The 16960-nt window shown below is 50.3% G+C and overlaps 1 protein-coding gene across 2 annotated transcripts; it reads left to right on the top strand.

Annotated features, from left to right (window-relative positions):
• The first annotated feature begins 13682 nt into the window (after window positions 1-13682).
• On the top strand, window positions 13683-16077 carry LOC117481627. 2 transcript variants are annotated; one of them, XM_034129398.1, is made up of 5 exons: window positions 13683-13797; window positions 13991-14386; window positions 14525-14662; window positions 14817-14878; window positions 15048-16077. In XM_034129398.1, the coding sequence occupies exons 1-5, from the start codon at window positions 13761-13763 to the stop codon at window positions 15108-15110; spliced, it is 696 nt and encodes a 231-aa protein (XP_033985289.1). In that variant the 5' UTR covers window positions 13683-13760; the 3' UTR covers window positions 15111-16077. The 2 variants fall into 2 exon arrangements, with proteins under 2 accessions (XP_033985289.1, XP_033985290.1); XM_034129399.1 differs by having other exon boundaries at window positions 13994-14386.
• The last annotated feature ends 883 nt before the right edge of the window (window positions 16078-16960 follow it).

The following is a 16960-nucleotide window of genomic DNA, read 5'->3' on the forward strand; positions in this document are numbered from 1 at the left end:
GTATCTCTTCTTTCAGATAACAGGTACTGTTGTCGCACAATTCTTTTCCCTACTATTGTTTAAAAGAAATGATGTAAAATCTATTATTTATACATAAAGGAAAGCTCTCATAGTGAACTATATTTTCATAGGTGCAGTCGGTGGTACTTTGTAATGTTGTTGTATTTTATTTTGCAGATAAGGATCCTCAAATTCTCCAGAAAAGACTTAACACCAGAGGCCTGTACTACGAAGCTGGTTCAACCTAACCTGGATATGTTTGAGTTAGCCGGTTGGCCCAATCCAAAACATACGCGCTCTCGCTAAACTGTACTACGACGCTGGATATCAAGTGGATCGCTCAAGCCAGCCGTGTCCTATCTAGTTAGGTGCGCGTTCACATGAAAGGGGTGGTATTTGGAGCATTCGACCAATCTCAAACATGGACAAGCGTACTGACAGCGCAGCGTCATACTTCCTGAATGAACTTTAATATTAGTCAAATATGAAGAAGTTAAACTTTAAACATCCATGACTTAAACACTTTATCCAGGATAAAAGCCACATAGCTGCACCTGCAAGGTGAATACAGCTGGTAAAAGAAAAAGCGTTTGAATGCGTACATTAACTAAAATTAATTACATTTGACTCGAGTGTTTCGTCAACTTAATGTGTTGCTTAAAATAATACTTCTGCATACAGTATGTGACACTGTGAGTGTTGCACGGCTAGATACGGCTCAAGAAGCTGACTCAAATAAGGAAATATATGATTCATTATGATGTGATATGATATGAATGATAATGGGACACATCGACGTCTGCACTCACAGTGCCGCGGACTGTAATGTTACTTTGATCCGGTTACTTATGTTGTGGCAGATATTTAAGTAAGCTTTCTTAACGCTAATGTTATAATAGTCAGATTGCTCTGAAGATGGGAGGGGATATTCTATTAATTTTCACGTTCACAGTCAGTTGATTTTTGCCGGTGTGGTGATTGACATTATTCACCCACAGATCTATGGGTTGGGGTATTGTTCCGCACGGACATTTTAGTGAACCGGACTTTCTGTTTCCGCCGGTTTTAGCTTCCCGGGCATGAAGTTGTTGACATGTGAGTTCAGATGCTAAATAAAAGTCTAGCTTGTTCTTTTGATACCCCGCCTCCGACTCCCGTCTCTCGGCACCACATTGGTGACCACTACGTAAGTCTCGTTGAAGGATCCGAGACTGTTCCGAACATGGCAAATAACGCAGTTTTTTTCAAACTGCCGGAGTTTTGGGAGACATCTGCGGCTGCATGGTTCGCTCAGGCGGAGGCTCAGTTCGCCCTCCGCGGAGTTACTGATGACGCAGCGCGCTATTTTCACGTCGTTTCGGCGCTGGGGAGCTCCACTGCAACCCGGACGGTGGGCTTTATCACATCTCCCCCTGCCCAGGATAAATATGCAGCGTTCAAGGCTTTCCTGCTAAAGACGTTCGAGCTGTCACGGTCGGAGCGGGCCCGACGCCTACTCGCTATTCATGGCCTGGGGGACAACAAGCCTTCCGACCATATGGAGATGATGCTCAGCCTGCTGGGTACGGAGGAGCCTAATTTTTTGTTTATTGAACTGTTTCTTCGGCACATGCCGCCGCATGTGCAGACAGCGCTCGCTAATACGGCTATTACCGAGCCCCGCGCTTTGGCCGAAGAGGCTGACCGGTTCTTCCTGGCAACCCAGCGTTTTACCCCTGAGGTGCTGGCCCCGACACACAGCGGCACCTTCCCGGGTACAGGCATGCCACCTAGCAGAAGCTCCAGGGCCGACGTCAGCGACTCCAGCCCTGGCCTGTGTTATTATCATGCACGCTACGGGGCGAAAGCGAAGATGTGCCGTCCCCCCTGCACCTACAAGGTAACGGGAAACGCCAAGGCCTGCGCTCGGTAGTGGCCGCGAGCGTGGGCACGTCCAACCGGCTCCTGTTCATCAGGGACACCCTCTCTGGTCGCAGACTCCTTTGTGACACAGGAGCCCAGCGGAGCGTCCGTGGAGGACGCCGCCGGTGGGGGCCACGGCCCACCTTTGACATCCGCTAACGACACCCCTATTCGCACCTATGGCACAAAGACAGTGGACCTGTGCTTCGAGGGTCAGCGGTTTAGGTGGGATTTCGTCACGGCTGACATCTCCTTCGCCCTCCTCGGCGCAGACTTCCTGTGCGCAGACTTCCTGTGCGCTCACGGACTGCTGGTGGACGTCAAGAACAACCGCCTGGTGGACGCACTGACGTTTGCCTCGTTCACATGTACCCGCGGCGAGGCGTCATTCAGCGGGCTCTCCAGCTCACTCTCACAGGGTGACAAGTTCCAGCACCTTCTCAGTGAGTTTCCCGACTTGACGCAGCCCACCTTTTCCGCTGCCACTGCCAAACACGTAGAGCACCACATTGACACTGTGGGCCCCCCAGTCTACGCTAGGGCCCGGTGGCTCAACCCTGACATGCTGGCAGTCGCCAAGTCGGAGTTCGTCAACATGGAGCGTCTGGGCATCATCCGCCGCTCAGACAGCCCTTGGGCTTCGCCGCTTCACATGGTCCCTAAAGCAGCCGGTGGCTGGTGACCGTGTGGTGACTACCGCCGACTTAACGACGCCACTACGCCAGACCGCTACCCGGTCCCTCACATCCAGGACTTCTCTGCACACCTGGCGGGCAAGCTGGTCTTCTCCAAGGTGGATCTGGTGCGGGGCTACCACCAGGTTCCGGTGCACCCCTCGGACGTCCCCAAAACTGCGGTAATTACGCCGTTCGGGCTTTTCGAGTTCCTGCGTATGCCGTTTGGACTTAAGAACGCTGCTCAGTCCTTTCAGCGGCTGATGGATTCGGCGCTCAGAGACATGCCATTCATCTTCGTCTATTTAGACGACATCCTGGTCGCCAGCTCCTCCTCCGAAGAGCACCAGGCACATCTCCGGGTCCTTTTCGCAAGGCTCGACCAACACGGCCTGATTATCAACCCGGCGAAGTGTCAGTTCGGGTTGTCCTCCATCCAATTCCTCGGGCAACTCATCAACAAGGGTGGGGCCGCCCCCCTCCCGTCGAAAGTGGAGGCCGTGTCCGCCTTTCCACGACCGCCTACAGCTCGGGCGCTCCGAGAGTTCCTCGGGATGGTGACGTTTTATCACCAGTTCATCCGCTGGGCGGCCCACACGATGCGCCCGCTGTACGAGGCCCTCAAGGACAAGTCCCCCGGCCAGGCCATAGACTGGACAGCTGAGAGGGAGGTTGCTTTCGACGCCACCAAAGCCGCCCTGAGCGAAGCCGCCATGTTGGCTCACCCGTCGCACGGGGCCCCCATCGCTATCACCACCGACGCGTCTGACTACGCGGTGGGCGCGGTGCATGAACAATGGGTTGACGGCGCCTGGCAACCGCTCGCCTTTTTCAGCCGCCAGTTGACTCCCAGGGAGCGCAAGTACAGCGCTTTCGACAGAGAACTCCTTGGTCTCTATTTGGCGGTTCGCCACTTCCGTTTCCTGCTGGAAGGCCGGGAGTTTGCGGCGTTCGTGGATCACAAGCCGCTTACCTTCTGCATGTCCAAGGTGGCCGAGCCGTGGTCCGCCCGACAGCAACGCCAGCTTTCGTACATCTCCGAGTACACCACGGACATTCGACACATCGCTGGCAAGGCTAACGTGGTCGCGGACTGCCTCTCCAGAGCGGTTGTCGGAGCTGTGCAGCTGGGCCTCGATTACCTCCGCATGGGCGCTGACCAGGCCTCTGACCACGGGGTCCAAACCCTCAAGGCCTCGGTCACGGGATTACGCCTGGAGGAGGTCACGGTCGGTGACTCGGGCGCGAAGCTGTGGTGTGACGTCTCCACGGGCCAGCCTCGACCGCTGGTCCCTGCGGACTGGCGCCGACCCGTTTTTGAGGCGGTTCACAATCTTTCCCACCCCGGTAGGAAGCCGTCCGTGAGGTTGTTGTCGCAGAAGTTCGTGTGGCAGGGGCTTAAGAAGGACGTGAGGTCCTGGGTCGACTCATGCGTGGCCTGTCAACGGGCCAAAGTCCACCGCCATACTAGGGCCCCTTTTGAACTTTTTGCGGTTCCTGAGAGGAGGTTTGACCATGTCAATGTCGACCTCGTAGGTCCGCTTCCCCCCTCTCACGGTTTCACCTACCTGTTTACGATGGTGGACAGGACGACCCGCTGGCCCGAGGCCGTTCCCCTCACCTCGACGTCAGCTTCCGACGTCGCCCGCGCTTTCATCGGCACGTGGGTGGCGCGCTTCGGGACCCCGTCTGACCTCTCCTCTGACCGCGGTTCTCAGTTCACCTTGGAGCTGTGGAACGCTGTTGCTGTGGGTTTGGGGGTCAAGCTGCACCGCACCACCGCTTATCACCCCCAGGCTAACGGATTGTGTGAGCGGTTTCACCGATCCATGAAGGCGTCGCTGCGTGCCGGCTTGACAGACGGCAACTGGGTGGATAAGCTCCCATGGGTTATGCTCGGCCTCAGGTGTGCCCCCAAAGAAGACCTGCAGTCCTCGTCGGCGGAGCTCGTTTATGGCCAGACGCTACGGGTCCCCGGGGAATTCATTCCCACCGCCACTGTGCCCTGGTCTGCGGCCGGGCAGCGCTCCTCCCTGCTGGAGACCGCCAGGACATTCGCGCCCGTCCCCACGTCGCAGCACAGCAGCCCAGCTTTCCGGGTGTCCCCCGGATTACGGTCGGCGGATTTCGTTTTTATTCGCCACGACGCCCACCGCGGCCCCCTGCGGCCCCCTTACGACGGTCCGTTCAGGGTCATACACCACGGGGACAAGAGCCTGGTGGTGGACGTTGGTGGCAGGCCTGAGACTGTGTCCGTTGATCGGGTTAAGCCTGCTCACGTGGACGTTTCCAGGCCGTTGGAGTTGGCTCTGCCCCCACGTCGGGGCCGCCCTCCCATGGCCCGCCCCCCGCCCCCTGTGGGGATGCCCTCGCCCTCGTTGGCGCCCCTGCCCCTGCCCTCGCCTGCGGCCCCGCCCTCCTCGGCCCCTGTGGTCCGTACGCGCCGGGGTCGAGTGGTACTTCCTCCCAGGCACGAGGATTTTGACTATGGGTGAATTCTGGGGGGGGCTTGTGTGGTGATTGACATTATTCACCCACAGATCTATGGGTTGGGGTATTGTTCCGCACGGACATTTTAGTGAACCGGACTTTCTGTTTCCGCCGGTTTTAGCTTCCCGGGCATGAAGTTGTTGACATGTGAGTTCAGATGCTAAATAAAAGTCTAGCTTGTTCTTTTGATACCCCGCCTCCGACTCCCGTCTCTCGGCACCACACCGGCCATCTTTCCTGCAACGGCAGTTTTTCTGTATTTCCTCTATCCTGTAATATGACTTGATAGCTTTAAACTCCGCACACGGAGCTCTGATTGGTCAGCAGGCGGTGCTTTCACTGAGTTGATCTCTTAGCCTGCAACCTAACCTCCTCCCGAGGAGGTTAGCCGCTCAGCATAAGTTACCATGGAGATCTAGCCCGCTAAAAAGAGAACCAGCGTCGTAGGACCGGAAAGCCCGAGTTTTCCCTGAAGTCAGCCGGCTAAGCGAAAATCCGGCTTCGTAGTACAGGCCTCAGGATTCAAACAAGATGGGATCAGGTAATGAACACAAGACATTTAGGAAATGTACAAAGTCTACACTGATCTATAACAGCAACTTTTAGCAGTCATCTCCTCGTCAACAGTGGTTTCATATTTCACAGTTAGACATCTTTATTTATAACAGCAAACAATATTTCTAAATAACAAATGTCAAATGATCTCTCAGGATGAAGATTTGTGTTTCACACGAGTTGTGTTCCGAGCGAAGGATGGAAGAAAACAACAATAGACGGAAAATGGACAACAATATCACATTCACACTGTTTAGGCAGAAACAAACTAAAGTGCAAGGAGTTCAGATTCAGAAGGTTTACATTCATGTGCTCAGTTTAAGTATTCAATCCCTCCTGCTTTTCTCTCAGTTGTTGTGCCAATCTGTTAGATCATGAAGTGTTGACATGTTTTATAAAGATTGGGTTTAGTGCCTCTTTCCCTGTTCTTACTGATATCTTATTAATAAGCTGTGTGCAAACAAAATGTTATCAACTAACAAACTGCTCCTTTCCTTATTGATGAATGTGGTATCATTACATATATTTGAATCCTGATAAAAAATGATCAATATAAGAACAAATAATAAATACATTGAAAGGATAGCAGGATGAACATTTCAGTATTCCAGAACAGTAAAATTCTAAATATTTTAGATACATTTTACATAGCCTACTTTTGATCCAAGTGAATTGACTTAATTCAGAATATTTCGCTCTTTCTCGTCGCTCTTTAACTATTGGATGTGCCAACACAATATTTGGATATTTTCTCCTCAACTAAGTTGCTGTGTCTAAAAATGTAATGTAACATTTAACATGAATTTATATCCAATGTGACATCAAAAACATTACCTCCTATTAATGTATTTTGTTTTTCGACTAAATATTATCGATTGAATGACAGACCCTTTAGTAGACCATAATAATTAACTGAATCATTCATAATACAGGTTAGTATTTAGGACTTCTGTTATTGGCATTAACCACAACATAATGTATCCAAATTCACTCATGAAAGAAATGTAATTTATTTCTTAATGTTTTCATTCTTTCCAAATTAGACTTTTTTGTTTCAGTTTGTTTTATTTCTGTCAGGGTTGAGTAAGCAGGCAGGACCCAAATGCAGATTTCCAAGAATGATCCTTTATTCCAAGGTACAAAGTAGAAACACAGAACACTACCCTGTGACACACAGTCAACTACAAACAATGAACGAACAATGACAGACAGAAAAACCAGAACTAAAATACACACAAGACCAATCACACAAACAAGACACAGGTGAGGAGGGAGGAGAAAACACAGGGGCACCAGGTGAACACAATCGGGCAATCAGGCAGGACAGGGGTGAACACTTTTCAAAACAAAACAGGAAACCAAAGACAGAAAAAGACAAGACAAAACCCAACACAGACAGATCGTAACAGTACCCCCCCCTCAAGGGACGGATCCCAGACGTCCCAAAAAGTCCCAAAAAGTCCAAAACATTCCAGCAGGGTGGGTGGAGGGGGTCTGGAGGAGGGACGCACAACCAGGACCAACAGGGTGGGTGGAGGGGGTCTGGAGGAGGGACGCACAACCAGGACCAACAGGGTGGGTGGAGGAGGTCCGGAGGACGGGCCCGGAAGGGGTCCCGGGCGGACGACCCGGGAGCAAGGCAGAGTCCAAAAAGGGGCGAAGGCCACAGCGGGCGAACTCGGGGACCCAGGCATGAGAGCGAAGGCAGTGGTTGGGAGAGTCAGGGGGCCGGGCTCGAGGGCGAAGACCACGGCTGGGGAACTCAAGGGGCCGGGCTCGAGGGCGAAGGCAGCGGCTGGAAGAGTCAGGGGGCCGGGCTCGAGGGCGAAGACCACGGCTGGGGAACTCAGGAGGCCGGGCTCGAGGGCGAAGACCGCGGCACTCAGGGGAGCCGGGCTCGAGGGCGAACAAGAAGGCGTCTACGGGACAGCTCCGGAGGACGGGCAGGAAGGCGCCGACGGGACAGCTCCGGAGGCCGGGCAGGAAGGTGCCGACGGGACAGCTCCGGAGGCCGGGCAGGAAGGCGCCGACGGGACAGCTCCGGAGGCCGGGCAGGAAGGCGCCGACGGGACAGCTCCGGAGGACGAGCAGGAAGGCGCCGACGGGACAGCTCCGGAGGACGAGCAGGAAGGCGCCGACGGGACAGCTCCGGAGGCCGGGCAGGAAGGCGCCGACGGGACAGCTCCGGAGGCCGGGCAGGAAGGCGCTGACGGGACAGCTCCGGAGGCCGGGCAAGAAGGTGCCGACGGGACAACTCCGGAGGACGAGCAGGAAGACGCCGACGGGACAGCTCCGGAGGCCGGGCAGGAAGGCGCCGACGGGACAGCTCCGGAGGCCGGGCAGGAAGGCGCTGACGGGACAGCTCCGGAGGCCGGGCAGGAAGGTGCCGACGGGACAACTCCGGAGGACGAGCAGGAAGACGCCGACGGGACAGCTCCGGAGGCCGGGCAGGAAGGCGCCGACGGGACAGCTCCGGAGGCCGGGCAGGACCCAGTATCGGCCGGACAGGAACCGGAGCCGACGGGACAGGCGTAGACGGGATCCCCAACAGGACAGGATCTGGTGTTGGCAGGAAATCCGGCGGCGCAGGTGTCGGCGGGACCCCCAACAGGACAGGACATGGGGTTGGCAGGACCCACAGCGGAACAGGTGTCGACAGGAAACCCGGCGGAGCAGCAGTCGGCGGGACCCCCAACAGGACAGAATCTGGGGTTGGCAGGGCCCACAGCGGAACAGGTGTTGGCAGGATCTCCAACGATACTGGACGTGGAGTTGACAGGACCCTCGGCAGGAGAGTTGTCGGCGGGACCCCCAACGGGACAGGACATGGAGTTGGCAAGACCCCCGGCAGGAGAGTAGTCGGCGGGACCTCCAACAGCACAGGACATAGGGTTGGCAGGACCCCCGGCAGGAGAGTAGTCGGCGGGACCTCCAACATCACAGGACATAGGGTTGGCAAGACCCCCGGCAGAAGAGTTGTCTGCGGGACCCCCAACGGGACAGGACATAGGATTGGCAAGACCCCCGGCAGAAGAGTAGTCGGCGGGACCCGCAATGGGACAGGACACGGAGTTGGCAAGACCCCCGGCAGAAGAGTAGTCGGCGAGATCCCCAACGGAACAGGACATGGAGTTGGCAAGACCCCCGGCAGGAGAGTTGTCTGCGGGACCCCCAACGGGACAGGACATAGGATTGGAAAGACCCCCGGCAGAAGAGTAGTCGGCGGGACCCCCAATGGGACAGGACACGGAGTTGGCAAGACCCCCGGCAGGAGAGTAGTCGGCGGGACCTCCAACAGCACTGGACATAGGGTTGGCAAGACCCCCGGCAGAAGAGTAGTCGGCGGGACCTCCAACGGCACCGGACACAGGACCGGCAGGACCCCCGGCAGAAGAGCAGTCGGCGGGACAGGACATGGAGTTGGCAAGACCCCCGGCAGGAGAGTAGTCGGCGGGACCTCCAACAGCACAGGACATAGGGTTGGCAGGACCCCCGGCAGAAGAGTAGTCGGCGGGACCTCCAACGGTACAGGACATGGGGTAGGCGTCGGCCGTAGAGCCAACAGGACACGGGGGGCTGGCGTCGGCCGGAGAGCCAACAGGAGACGGGGTGCTGGAGTCGGCCGGACCACCGACAGGACACGAGGGGCTGGAGTGGGCCGAACCACTGACAAAACACGGGGTGCTGGAGTCGGCCGGACAGGAACCGGAGCCGACGGGACAGGCGTAGACGGGATCCCCAACAGGACAGGATCTGGTGTTGGCAGGAAATCCGGCGGCGCAGGTGTCGGCGGGACCCCCAACAGGACAGGACATGGGGTTGGCAGGACCCACAGCGGAACAGGTGTCGACAGGAAACCCGGCGGAGCAGCAGTCGGCGGGACCCCCAACAGGACAGAATCTGGGGTTGGCAGGGCCCACAGCGGAACAGGTGTTGGCAGGATCTCCAACGATACTGGACGTGGAGTTGGCAGGACCCTCGGCAGGAGAGTTGTCGGCGGGACCCCCAACGGGACAGGACATGGAGTTGGCAAGACCCCCGGCAGGAGAGTAGTCGGCGGGACCTCCAACAGCACAGGACATAGGGTTGGCAGGATCCCCGGCAGGAGAGTAGTCGGCGGGACCTCCAACATCACAGGACATAGGGTTGGCAAGACCCCCGGCAGAAGAGAAGTCGGCGGGACCCCCAATGGGACAGGACACGGAGTTGGCAAGACCCCCGGCAGAAGAGTAGTCGGCGAGATCCCCAACGGAACAGGACATGGAGTTGGCAAGACCCCCGGCAGGAGAGTTGTCTGCGGGACCCCCAACGGGACAGGACATAGGATTGGCAAGACCCCCGGCAGAAGAGTAGTCGGCGGGACCCCCAATGGGACAGGACACGGAGTTGGCAAGACCCCCGGCAGGAGAGTAGTCGGCGGGACCTCCAACAGCACTGGACATAGGGTTGGCAAGACCCCCGGCAGAAGAGTAGTCGGCGGGACCTCCAACGGCACCGGACACAGGACCGGCAGGACCCCCGGCAGAAGAGCAGTCGGCGGGACAGGACATGGAGTTGGCAAGACCCCCGGCAGGAGAGTAGTCGGCGGGACCTCCAACAGCACAGGACATAGGGTTGGCAGGACCCCCGGCAGAAGAGTAGTCGGCGGGACCTCCAACGGTACAGGACATGGGGTAGGCGTCGGCCGTAGAGCCAACAGGACACGGGGGGCTGGCGTCGGCCGGAGAGCCAACAGGAGACGGGGTGCTGGAGTCGGCCGGACCACCGACAGGACACGAGGGGCTGGAGTGGGCCGAACCACTGACAAAACACGGGATGCTGGAGTCGGCCGGACCACCGACAGGACACGAGGTGCTGGAGTCGGCCGGACCACCGACAGGACACTAGGTGCTGGAGTCGGCCGGACCACCGACAGGACACGAGGTGTTGGAGTCGGCCGGACCACCGACAGGACACGGAGTGCTGGAGTCGGCCGGACCACCGACAGGAGACGGGGTGCTGGAGTCGGCCGGACCACCGACAGGAGACGGGGTGCTGGAGTCGGCCGGACCACCGACAGGACACGAGGGGCTGGAGTGGAATCCACAGGTGGACTGGAGGAGGCAGGAAATGCAGCAGCAGACGTCAAAGTCGAGACCCGAGCAGCGAGGCCCGGGAAGCATAGAGCCAAGGACCGCTGGCTTTCCTCAAAGTCTCGCCACGCCTGCTCATGTTCCTGAGAAATGGCGTGCTGGAACGGAACAGAGGGCGGAACCATGGCTTCCGGGGCCAGAACTGGGGCTGGAACCATGGCTGCATGGGCCGGTTCTGGAGCCGGAACCATGGCTGTTGGGGCCAGAACTGGGGCTGGAACCATGGCTGTGTGGGCCGGTTCTGGAGACGGAACCATGGCTGCTGGGGCCTGTACTGGAGCCCAAAGCATGGCTTCTGGGGGTCGGGCTGCTAGCCTGGACTTGCGACTCCTTCTCCTAGGAGCCTTTTGGAGGCTCCGTGGACCTCCAAAAGCCAGACGAGTGCCCGCGAACGGCTCCTGGACAGGAGCAGGAAATGGGGAAGAAGCAGGGGTTGACTTCAGACGGAACACACCGAGATGTATGGTGTTAGGTTGGGAGTTGGGAGGCAGGGGGCTAGCATGCCTGGGGCTAGCAGGCCGGGAATCACACGTCGAGAGGAAATCCAAAATCCAGTCAGGTAAGAACTTAACTAGAGATGGATCCCCTGTTGCCACCTGGTGAGCCTCTGCCAGAGCAGCCTCTCTCTGCTGAACACTGGACGCTCCCCTCCACCTACTATAGCAGCAAGCCAAAGAAAAGGTAAAATGTTGTAATTCCACCTCAAATGGATCTGCTGGGCCCATTTCTGGTTGGTTCATTCTGTCAGGGTTGAGTAAGCAGGCAGGACCCAAATGCAGATTTCCAAGAATGATCCTTTATTCCAAGGTACAAAGTAGAAACACAGAACACTACCCTGTGACACACAGTCAACTACAAACAATGAACCAACAATGACAGACAGAAAAACCAGAACTAAAATACACACAAGACCAATCACACAAACAAGACACAGGTGAGGAGGGAGGAGAAAACACAGGGGCACCAGGTGAACACAATCGGGCAATCAGGCAGGACAGGGGTGAACACTTTTCAAAACAAAACAGGAAACCAAAGACAGAAAAAGACAAGACAAAACCCAACACAGACAGATCGTAACAATTTCTTTCCACAACTCCAATAACAAGTTACACTTGATCAGATGTGCAGATCAACCCCCATGTGTAATTGTATTTCCTGTTTGTTGTTATTAAATACATTTAAACTTCTAGCTCAATTCTTGACTGAAATGAATTGCTAACATTTCATAATGGTGTTTTATAATTCTTGCTCTGCAACAAGACACAACTTTTATTTCCGGACAATTTCCTGTTTTATCTGAAATGGCTATCGGCCCCCACCCTTCATCAGTGGTCTGAGACAATTCAAAGTAAGCTTTACAGGAAACCCACAGTGACAAACATCCCCTCACTCACTCAGCATGCAGCGAGACTGAAGCTGCAGATAGCGACCTGCTGAATGTGTTGGTGGAATTGATCAGTGAACGCACTGAACGCATCATAACTGTTAGATCAGATAAGATCTACTATTTTACACTTTGCAACAGGGCCATTGTTTGCAGACAGATGCAGAGAGTGGTTTCATACAAAGTCATATTCAAGATGTTCATCTGCACTGTTGAGTCTGAATAACATCTTGTGGCATTTTTGGATTCAAAATATTTTTTTAACGAATACATTTGTATTTTTACTTATTTTTATATTCATCAATACTCTTTTATCTATACATATACATTCAAGTTACAATAACTTGTAATGAAGACAGGTATATTGGAATACACTTGAACTTATCAGGTTTTGCTGGGAAAAACAGAGAAGGGTGAAGGGATGCTGGTTGTGAACTCTCCTGACCTCTGGAGAAGAGTTAGGGCAGCTCAGAGACGTTATGTGTTTCATTACATCAGAAGGGGAGATCTGACCCATTTTAACAACAGCTGTTCTTTGGAAGGGGCTTGTTTAATCAAAGTAAAACAATCTTCCCTGTTTCCTCCTTGTTGGACAATGTTTTAAATTCGCAAAAATCTCCAAAAACTGATTTTGGGATAGCAGCATTTAAAATAATGTTTTTGTTTGTTTTTAGAGCAGACAATTGAAACCACACACACATATAATAATCACTCACAATCTATACCCCAAGCGGGTTTTGAACCCCCATCTCTGTGTCAAATGTGTGGCTTTCACACTGGGCCACTACCAGCGCACTAGTTCTGTAGAGAACCACAGTGAGAAAAATATCAGAAACATTGCATTCACCAACCTGCAGAGAAACAAATAGTCACACACTGAACTGAAGGTAAACCTTTAATATGAAACGGGATTACAAAATCAGGATACAAAAAAAGGTAACTCCCTGTTTCAGTTGTGTTAAAGAGATCTAAGGTTAAAGGATTATAGGTATGAGTTGTTTTAATTCGGGATACTTTAATTTTTCTTTGTTTTATTATTATTTTCTTTTTAATGCAGTAGGTACAAATATGATTTATAAAAAAAGACAATGATGTGTTTACTTTTAATTCATGTGTTGAACTTAAAAAGCATGTTAAAACTATCCTCTTCTTTATGCCTAGCCTATAAATTAAGATAACACATTTCTGATTCAAAATATCTTAGTTTCTTTCCTCTGGTTACATTGTTCTATTGTCTTACAGAGCACGATTAAGTAAAAAAACATCTTATTGATATTTCTTCTCTCTTATTTATAGGAATTGCATTTGATATGAAGGTAATTCAAAAGTACATGAGAGTAAAGAGGTACTTTTATGTTGTGATACTTATATTATGTTACTGTTTTTTCATGTAACCAGTAATTGTAACGCAATATATTTTTAAAGTTCCCCTCCCAACCCTGAGGCGATCTTTTAATCTAGTCTGTCTCTTTGATTCTAACCAATAGAAACAACGACAGAAAAAAATGTTCAGTTCAACGTGCCAATCACAACTGACATGTCCTTAAATAGAAAAGTCTGGGCAGGTCAGTACATCCAGCAGTAAGACCTTTCACGTTTTTCTTCATCAGGTCATCATCACAGATGGAAGGGCTCCGTATTTTTCTGGTCATTCTGCTAGGTAATACTTGGTAGACTCATTCAGTTTGAATATATTTTATTCATTGTGTTATATTAAATGAATGCGTTCATTGTCAGTGCTGTAATGAGCAGTAATCTGCATTTAGTGTAGTGGGATACACTGTGTTACTCTGTTGTAATGCACACTCATCACATTTATATTTGATTTTGTGATTGATTTCATTTTGCTGTAGTAGTATCATGCACTCATGACTGGACCTCTGGATCAGAGTTGGAGATGACATTCAGACCAGGAGAAAACATCACTCTCTACTGTGACTGCAAGTTATCATCCGGAGTATACATCATGTGGTACAGGAACTGCTCTCATGAGAACCAGCCTTCTCTCGTCCTTAAATATGAATGGACACAAACCACAAACATTGAACGCGTACTTAATCCTCTCCCTCGTTTCCACTTTGTGAGAAACTATTCCTCTGAGTCCTATGACCTGCTGATCATTAACATCACTGAGACCGATGAAGGGCTCTACTACTGTGGAACTGAAAAGTTTGATGTGGAGAGTGAAAAACAAATTATTCGCAGACATCTTTACACAAATGGCAACGTCTCAACAAGAATCCATGTCAGTGAGTATGCTGTTCTTACTAATCGATTTATCTTAATTGACAGTATTAAAAAAAGCTTCATCTATAAAATTAAATCTTTCAATTGTGAGGCAAACAGACAACAATTCAAATGTAAATCTAGATATGTATTTGTTCCAGATTCCAGCTCATGCCCTCACCCCGGTGGACACATTTTGAACCCTGATGTGCCCTGGATGATGGTGCTCACTCCAGCCTTTACTATTCTCACCTCCTTGATTTCCTTTATTCTGGTGTATCTCTTCTGTCAGAAAACAGGTACTGTTGTCGCACAATTCTTTTCCCTACTATTGTTTAAAAGAAATAATGTTGAATCTATTATTTATACATAAAGGAAAGCTCTAATAGTGAACTATATTTTCATAGGTGAAGTCGGTGGTACTTTGTAATGTTGTTGTATTTTATTTTGCAGATAAGGAACCTCAAATTCTCCAGAAAAGACTTAACACCAGGATTCAAACAAGATGGGATCAGGTAATGAACACAGGACATTTAGGAAATGTACAAAGTCTACACTGATCTATCACAGCAACTTTTAGCAGTCATCTCCTCGTCAACAGTGGTTTCATATTTCACAGTTAGACATCTTTATTTATAACAGCAAACAATATTTCTAAATAACAAATGTCAAATGATCTCTCAGGATGAAGATTTGTGTTTCACACGAGTTGTGTTCCGAGCGAAGGATGGAAGAAAACAACAATAGACGGAAAATGGACAACAATATCACATTCACACTGTTTAGGCAGAAACAAACTAAAGTGCAAGGAGTTCAGATTCAGAAGGTTTACATTCATGTGCTCAGTTTAAGTATTCAATCCCTCCTGTTTTTCTCTCAGTTGTTGTGCCAATCTGTTAGATCATGAAGTGTTGACATGTTTTATAAAGATTGGGTTTAGTGCCTCTTTCCCTGTTCTTACTGATACCTTATTAATAAGCTGTGTGCAAACAAAATATTATCATGAACTAACAAACTGCTCCTTTCCTTATTGATGAATGTGGTATCATTACATATATTTGAGTCCTGATAAAAATGATCAATATAAGAACAAATAATAAATACATTGAAAGGATAGCAGGATGAACATTTCAGTATTCCAGAAAAACAGTAAAATTCTAAATATTTTAGATACATTTTACATAGCCTACTTTTTGATCCAAGTGAATTGACTTAATTCAGGATATTTCTCTCTTTCTCGTCGCTCTTTGACTGTTGGATGTGCCAACACAATATCTGCATATTTTCTCCTCAACTAAGTTGCTGTGTCTAAAAATGTAATGTAACATTTAACATGAATTTATATCCAATGTGACATTATCAAAAACATTACCTCCTTTAGATATATTTTGTTTTTCTACTAAATATTATCGATTGAATGAAAGACCCTTTAGTAGACCATAATAATTAAATTAATCATTCATAATACAGGTTATTATTTAGGACTTCTGTTATTGGCATTAACCACAACATAGTGCATCCAAATTCACTCAAGAAGGAAATGTAATGTATTTCTTAATGTTTTCATTCTTTCCAAATTCTACTTTTTTGTTTCAGTTTGTTTTATTTCTTTCCACAACTCCAATAACAAGTTACACTTGATCAGATGTGCAGATCAACCCCCATGTGTACTTGTATTTCCTGTTTGTTGTTATTAAATACATTTAAACTTCGACTTCACATTTTTGACTGAAATTAATTGCTAACATTTCATAATGGTGTATTATAATTCTTGCTCTGCAACAAGACACACAATTTATTTTCAGACAATTTCCTGTTTTTATCTGAAATGGCTATCGGCCCCCACCCTTCACCAGTGATCTGAAGTAATTCAAAGTAAGCTTTACAGGAAACCCACAGTGACAAACATCCCCTCACTCACTCAGCATGCAGAGAGACTGAAGCTGCAGATAGTGACCTGCTGAAGGTGTTGGTGGAATTGATCAGTGAACGCATCATAACTGTTAGATCAGATAAGACGAGCTCTGGTTGCACTGTGCAACAGGGCCATTGGTTGCAGACAGATGCAGAGAGTGGTTTCATACAAATTCAAGATGTTCATCTGCACTGTTGAGTCTGAATAACATCTTGTGGCATTTTTGTATAGAACATTAATTGTTAAAAAAAATAAATGCTTCTTCTACTTATGTTTATATTTATCAATACTCTTTATCTATAGAGAAGAGTTAGGGCAGCTCAGAGAGGTTATGTGGTTCATTACATCAGCAGGAGAGATCTGACCCATTTTAAACACATCTTCCCTGTTTCCTCCTTGTTGGACAATGTTTTTCATTTGCAAAAATCTCCAAAACCTGCTTTTGGGATAGCAGCGTTTAAAATAATGTTTTTGTTTGTTTTTAGAGCAGACAATTGAAACCACACACACATATAATACTCACTCACAATCTATACCCCAAGCGGGTTTTGAACCCCCGTCTCTGTGTCAAACGTGTGACTTTCACACTGGGCCTCTTCCAGCGCAAAAAAATGTGTTCAGTTCAACGTGCCAATCAAAACTGACATGTCCTTAAATAGAAAAGTCTGGGCAGGTCAGTACA

This window comes from Trematomus bernacchii, unplaced genomic scaffold (genome assembly GCF_902827165.1).
Source record: "Trematomus bernacchii unplaced genomic scaffold, fTreBer1.1, whole genome shotgun sequence".
NCBI classification, from domain to species: Eukaryota; Metazoa; Chordata; class Actinopteri; order Perciformes; family Nototheniidae; genus Trematomus; species Trematomus bernacchii.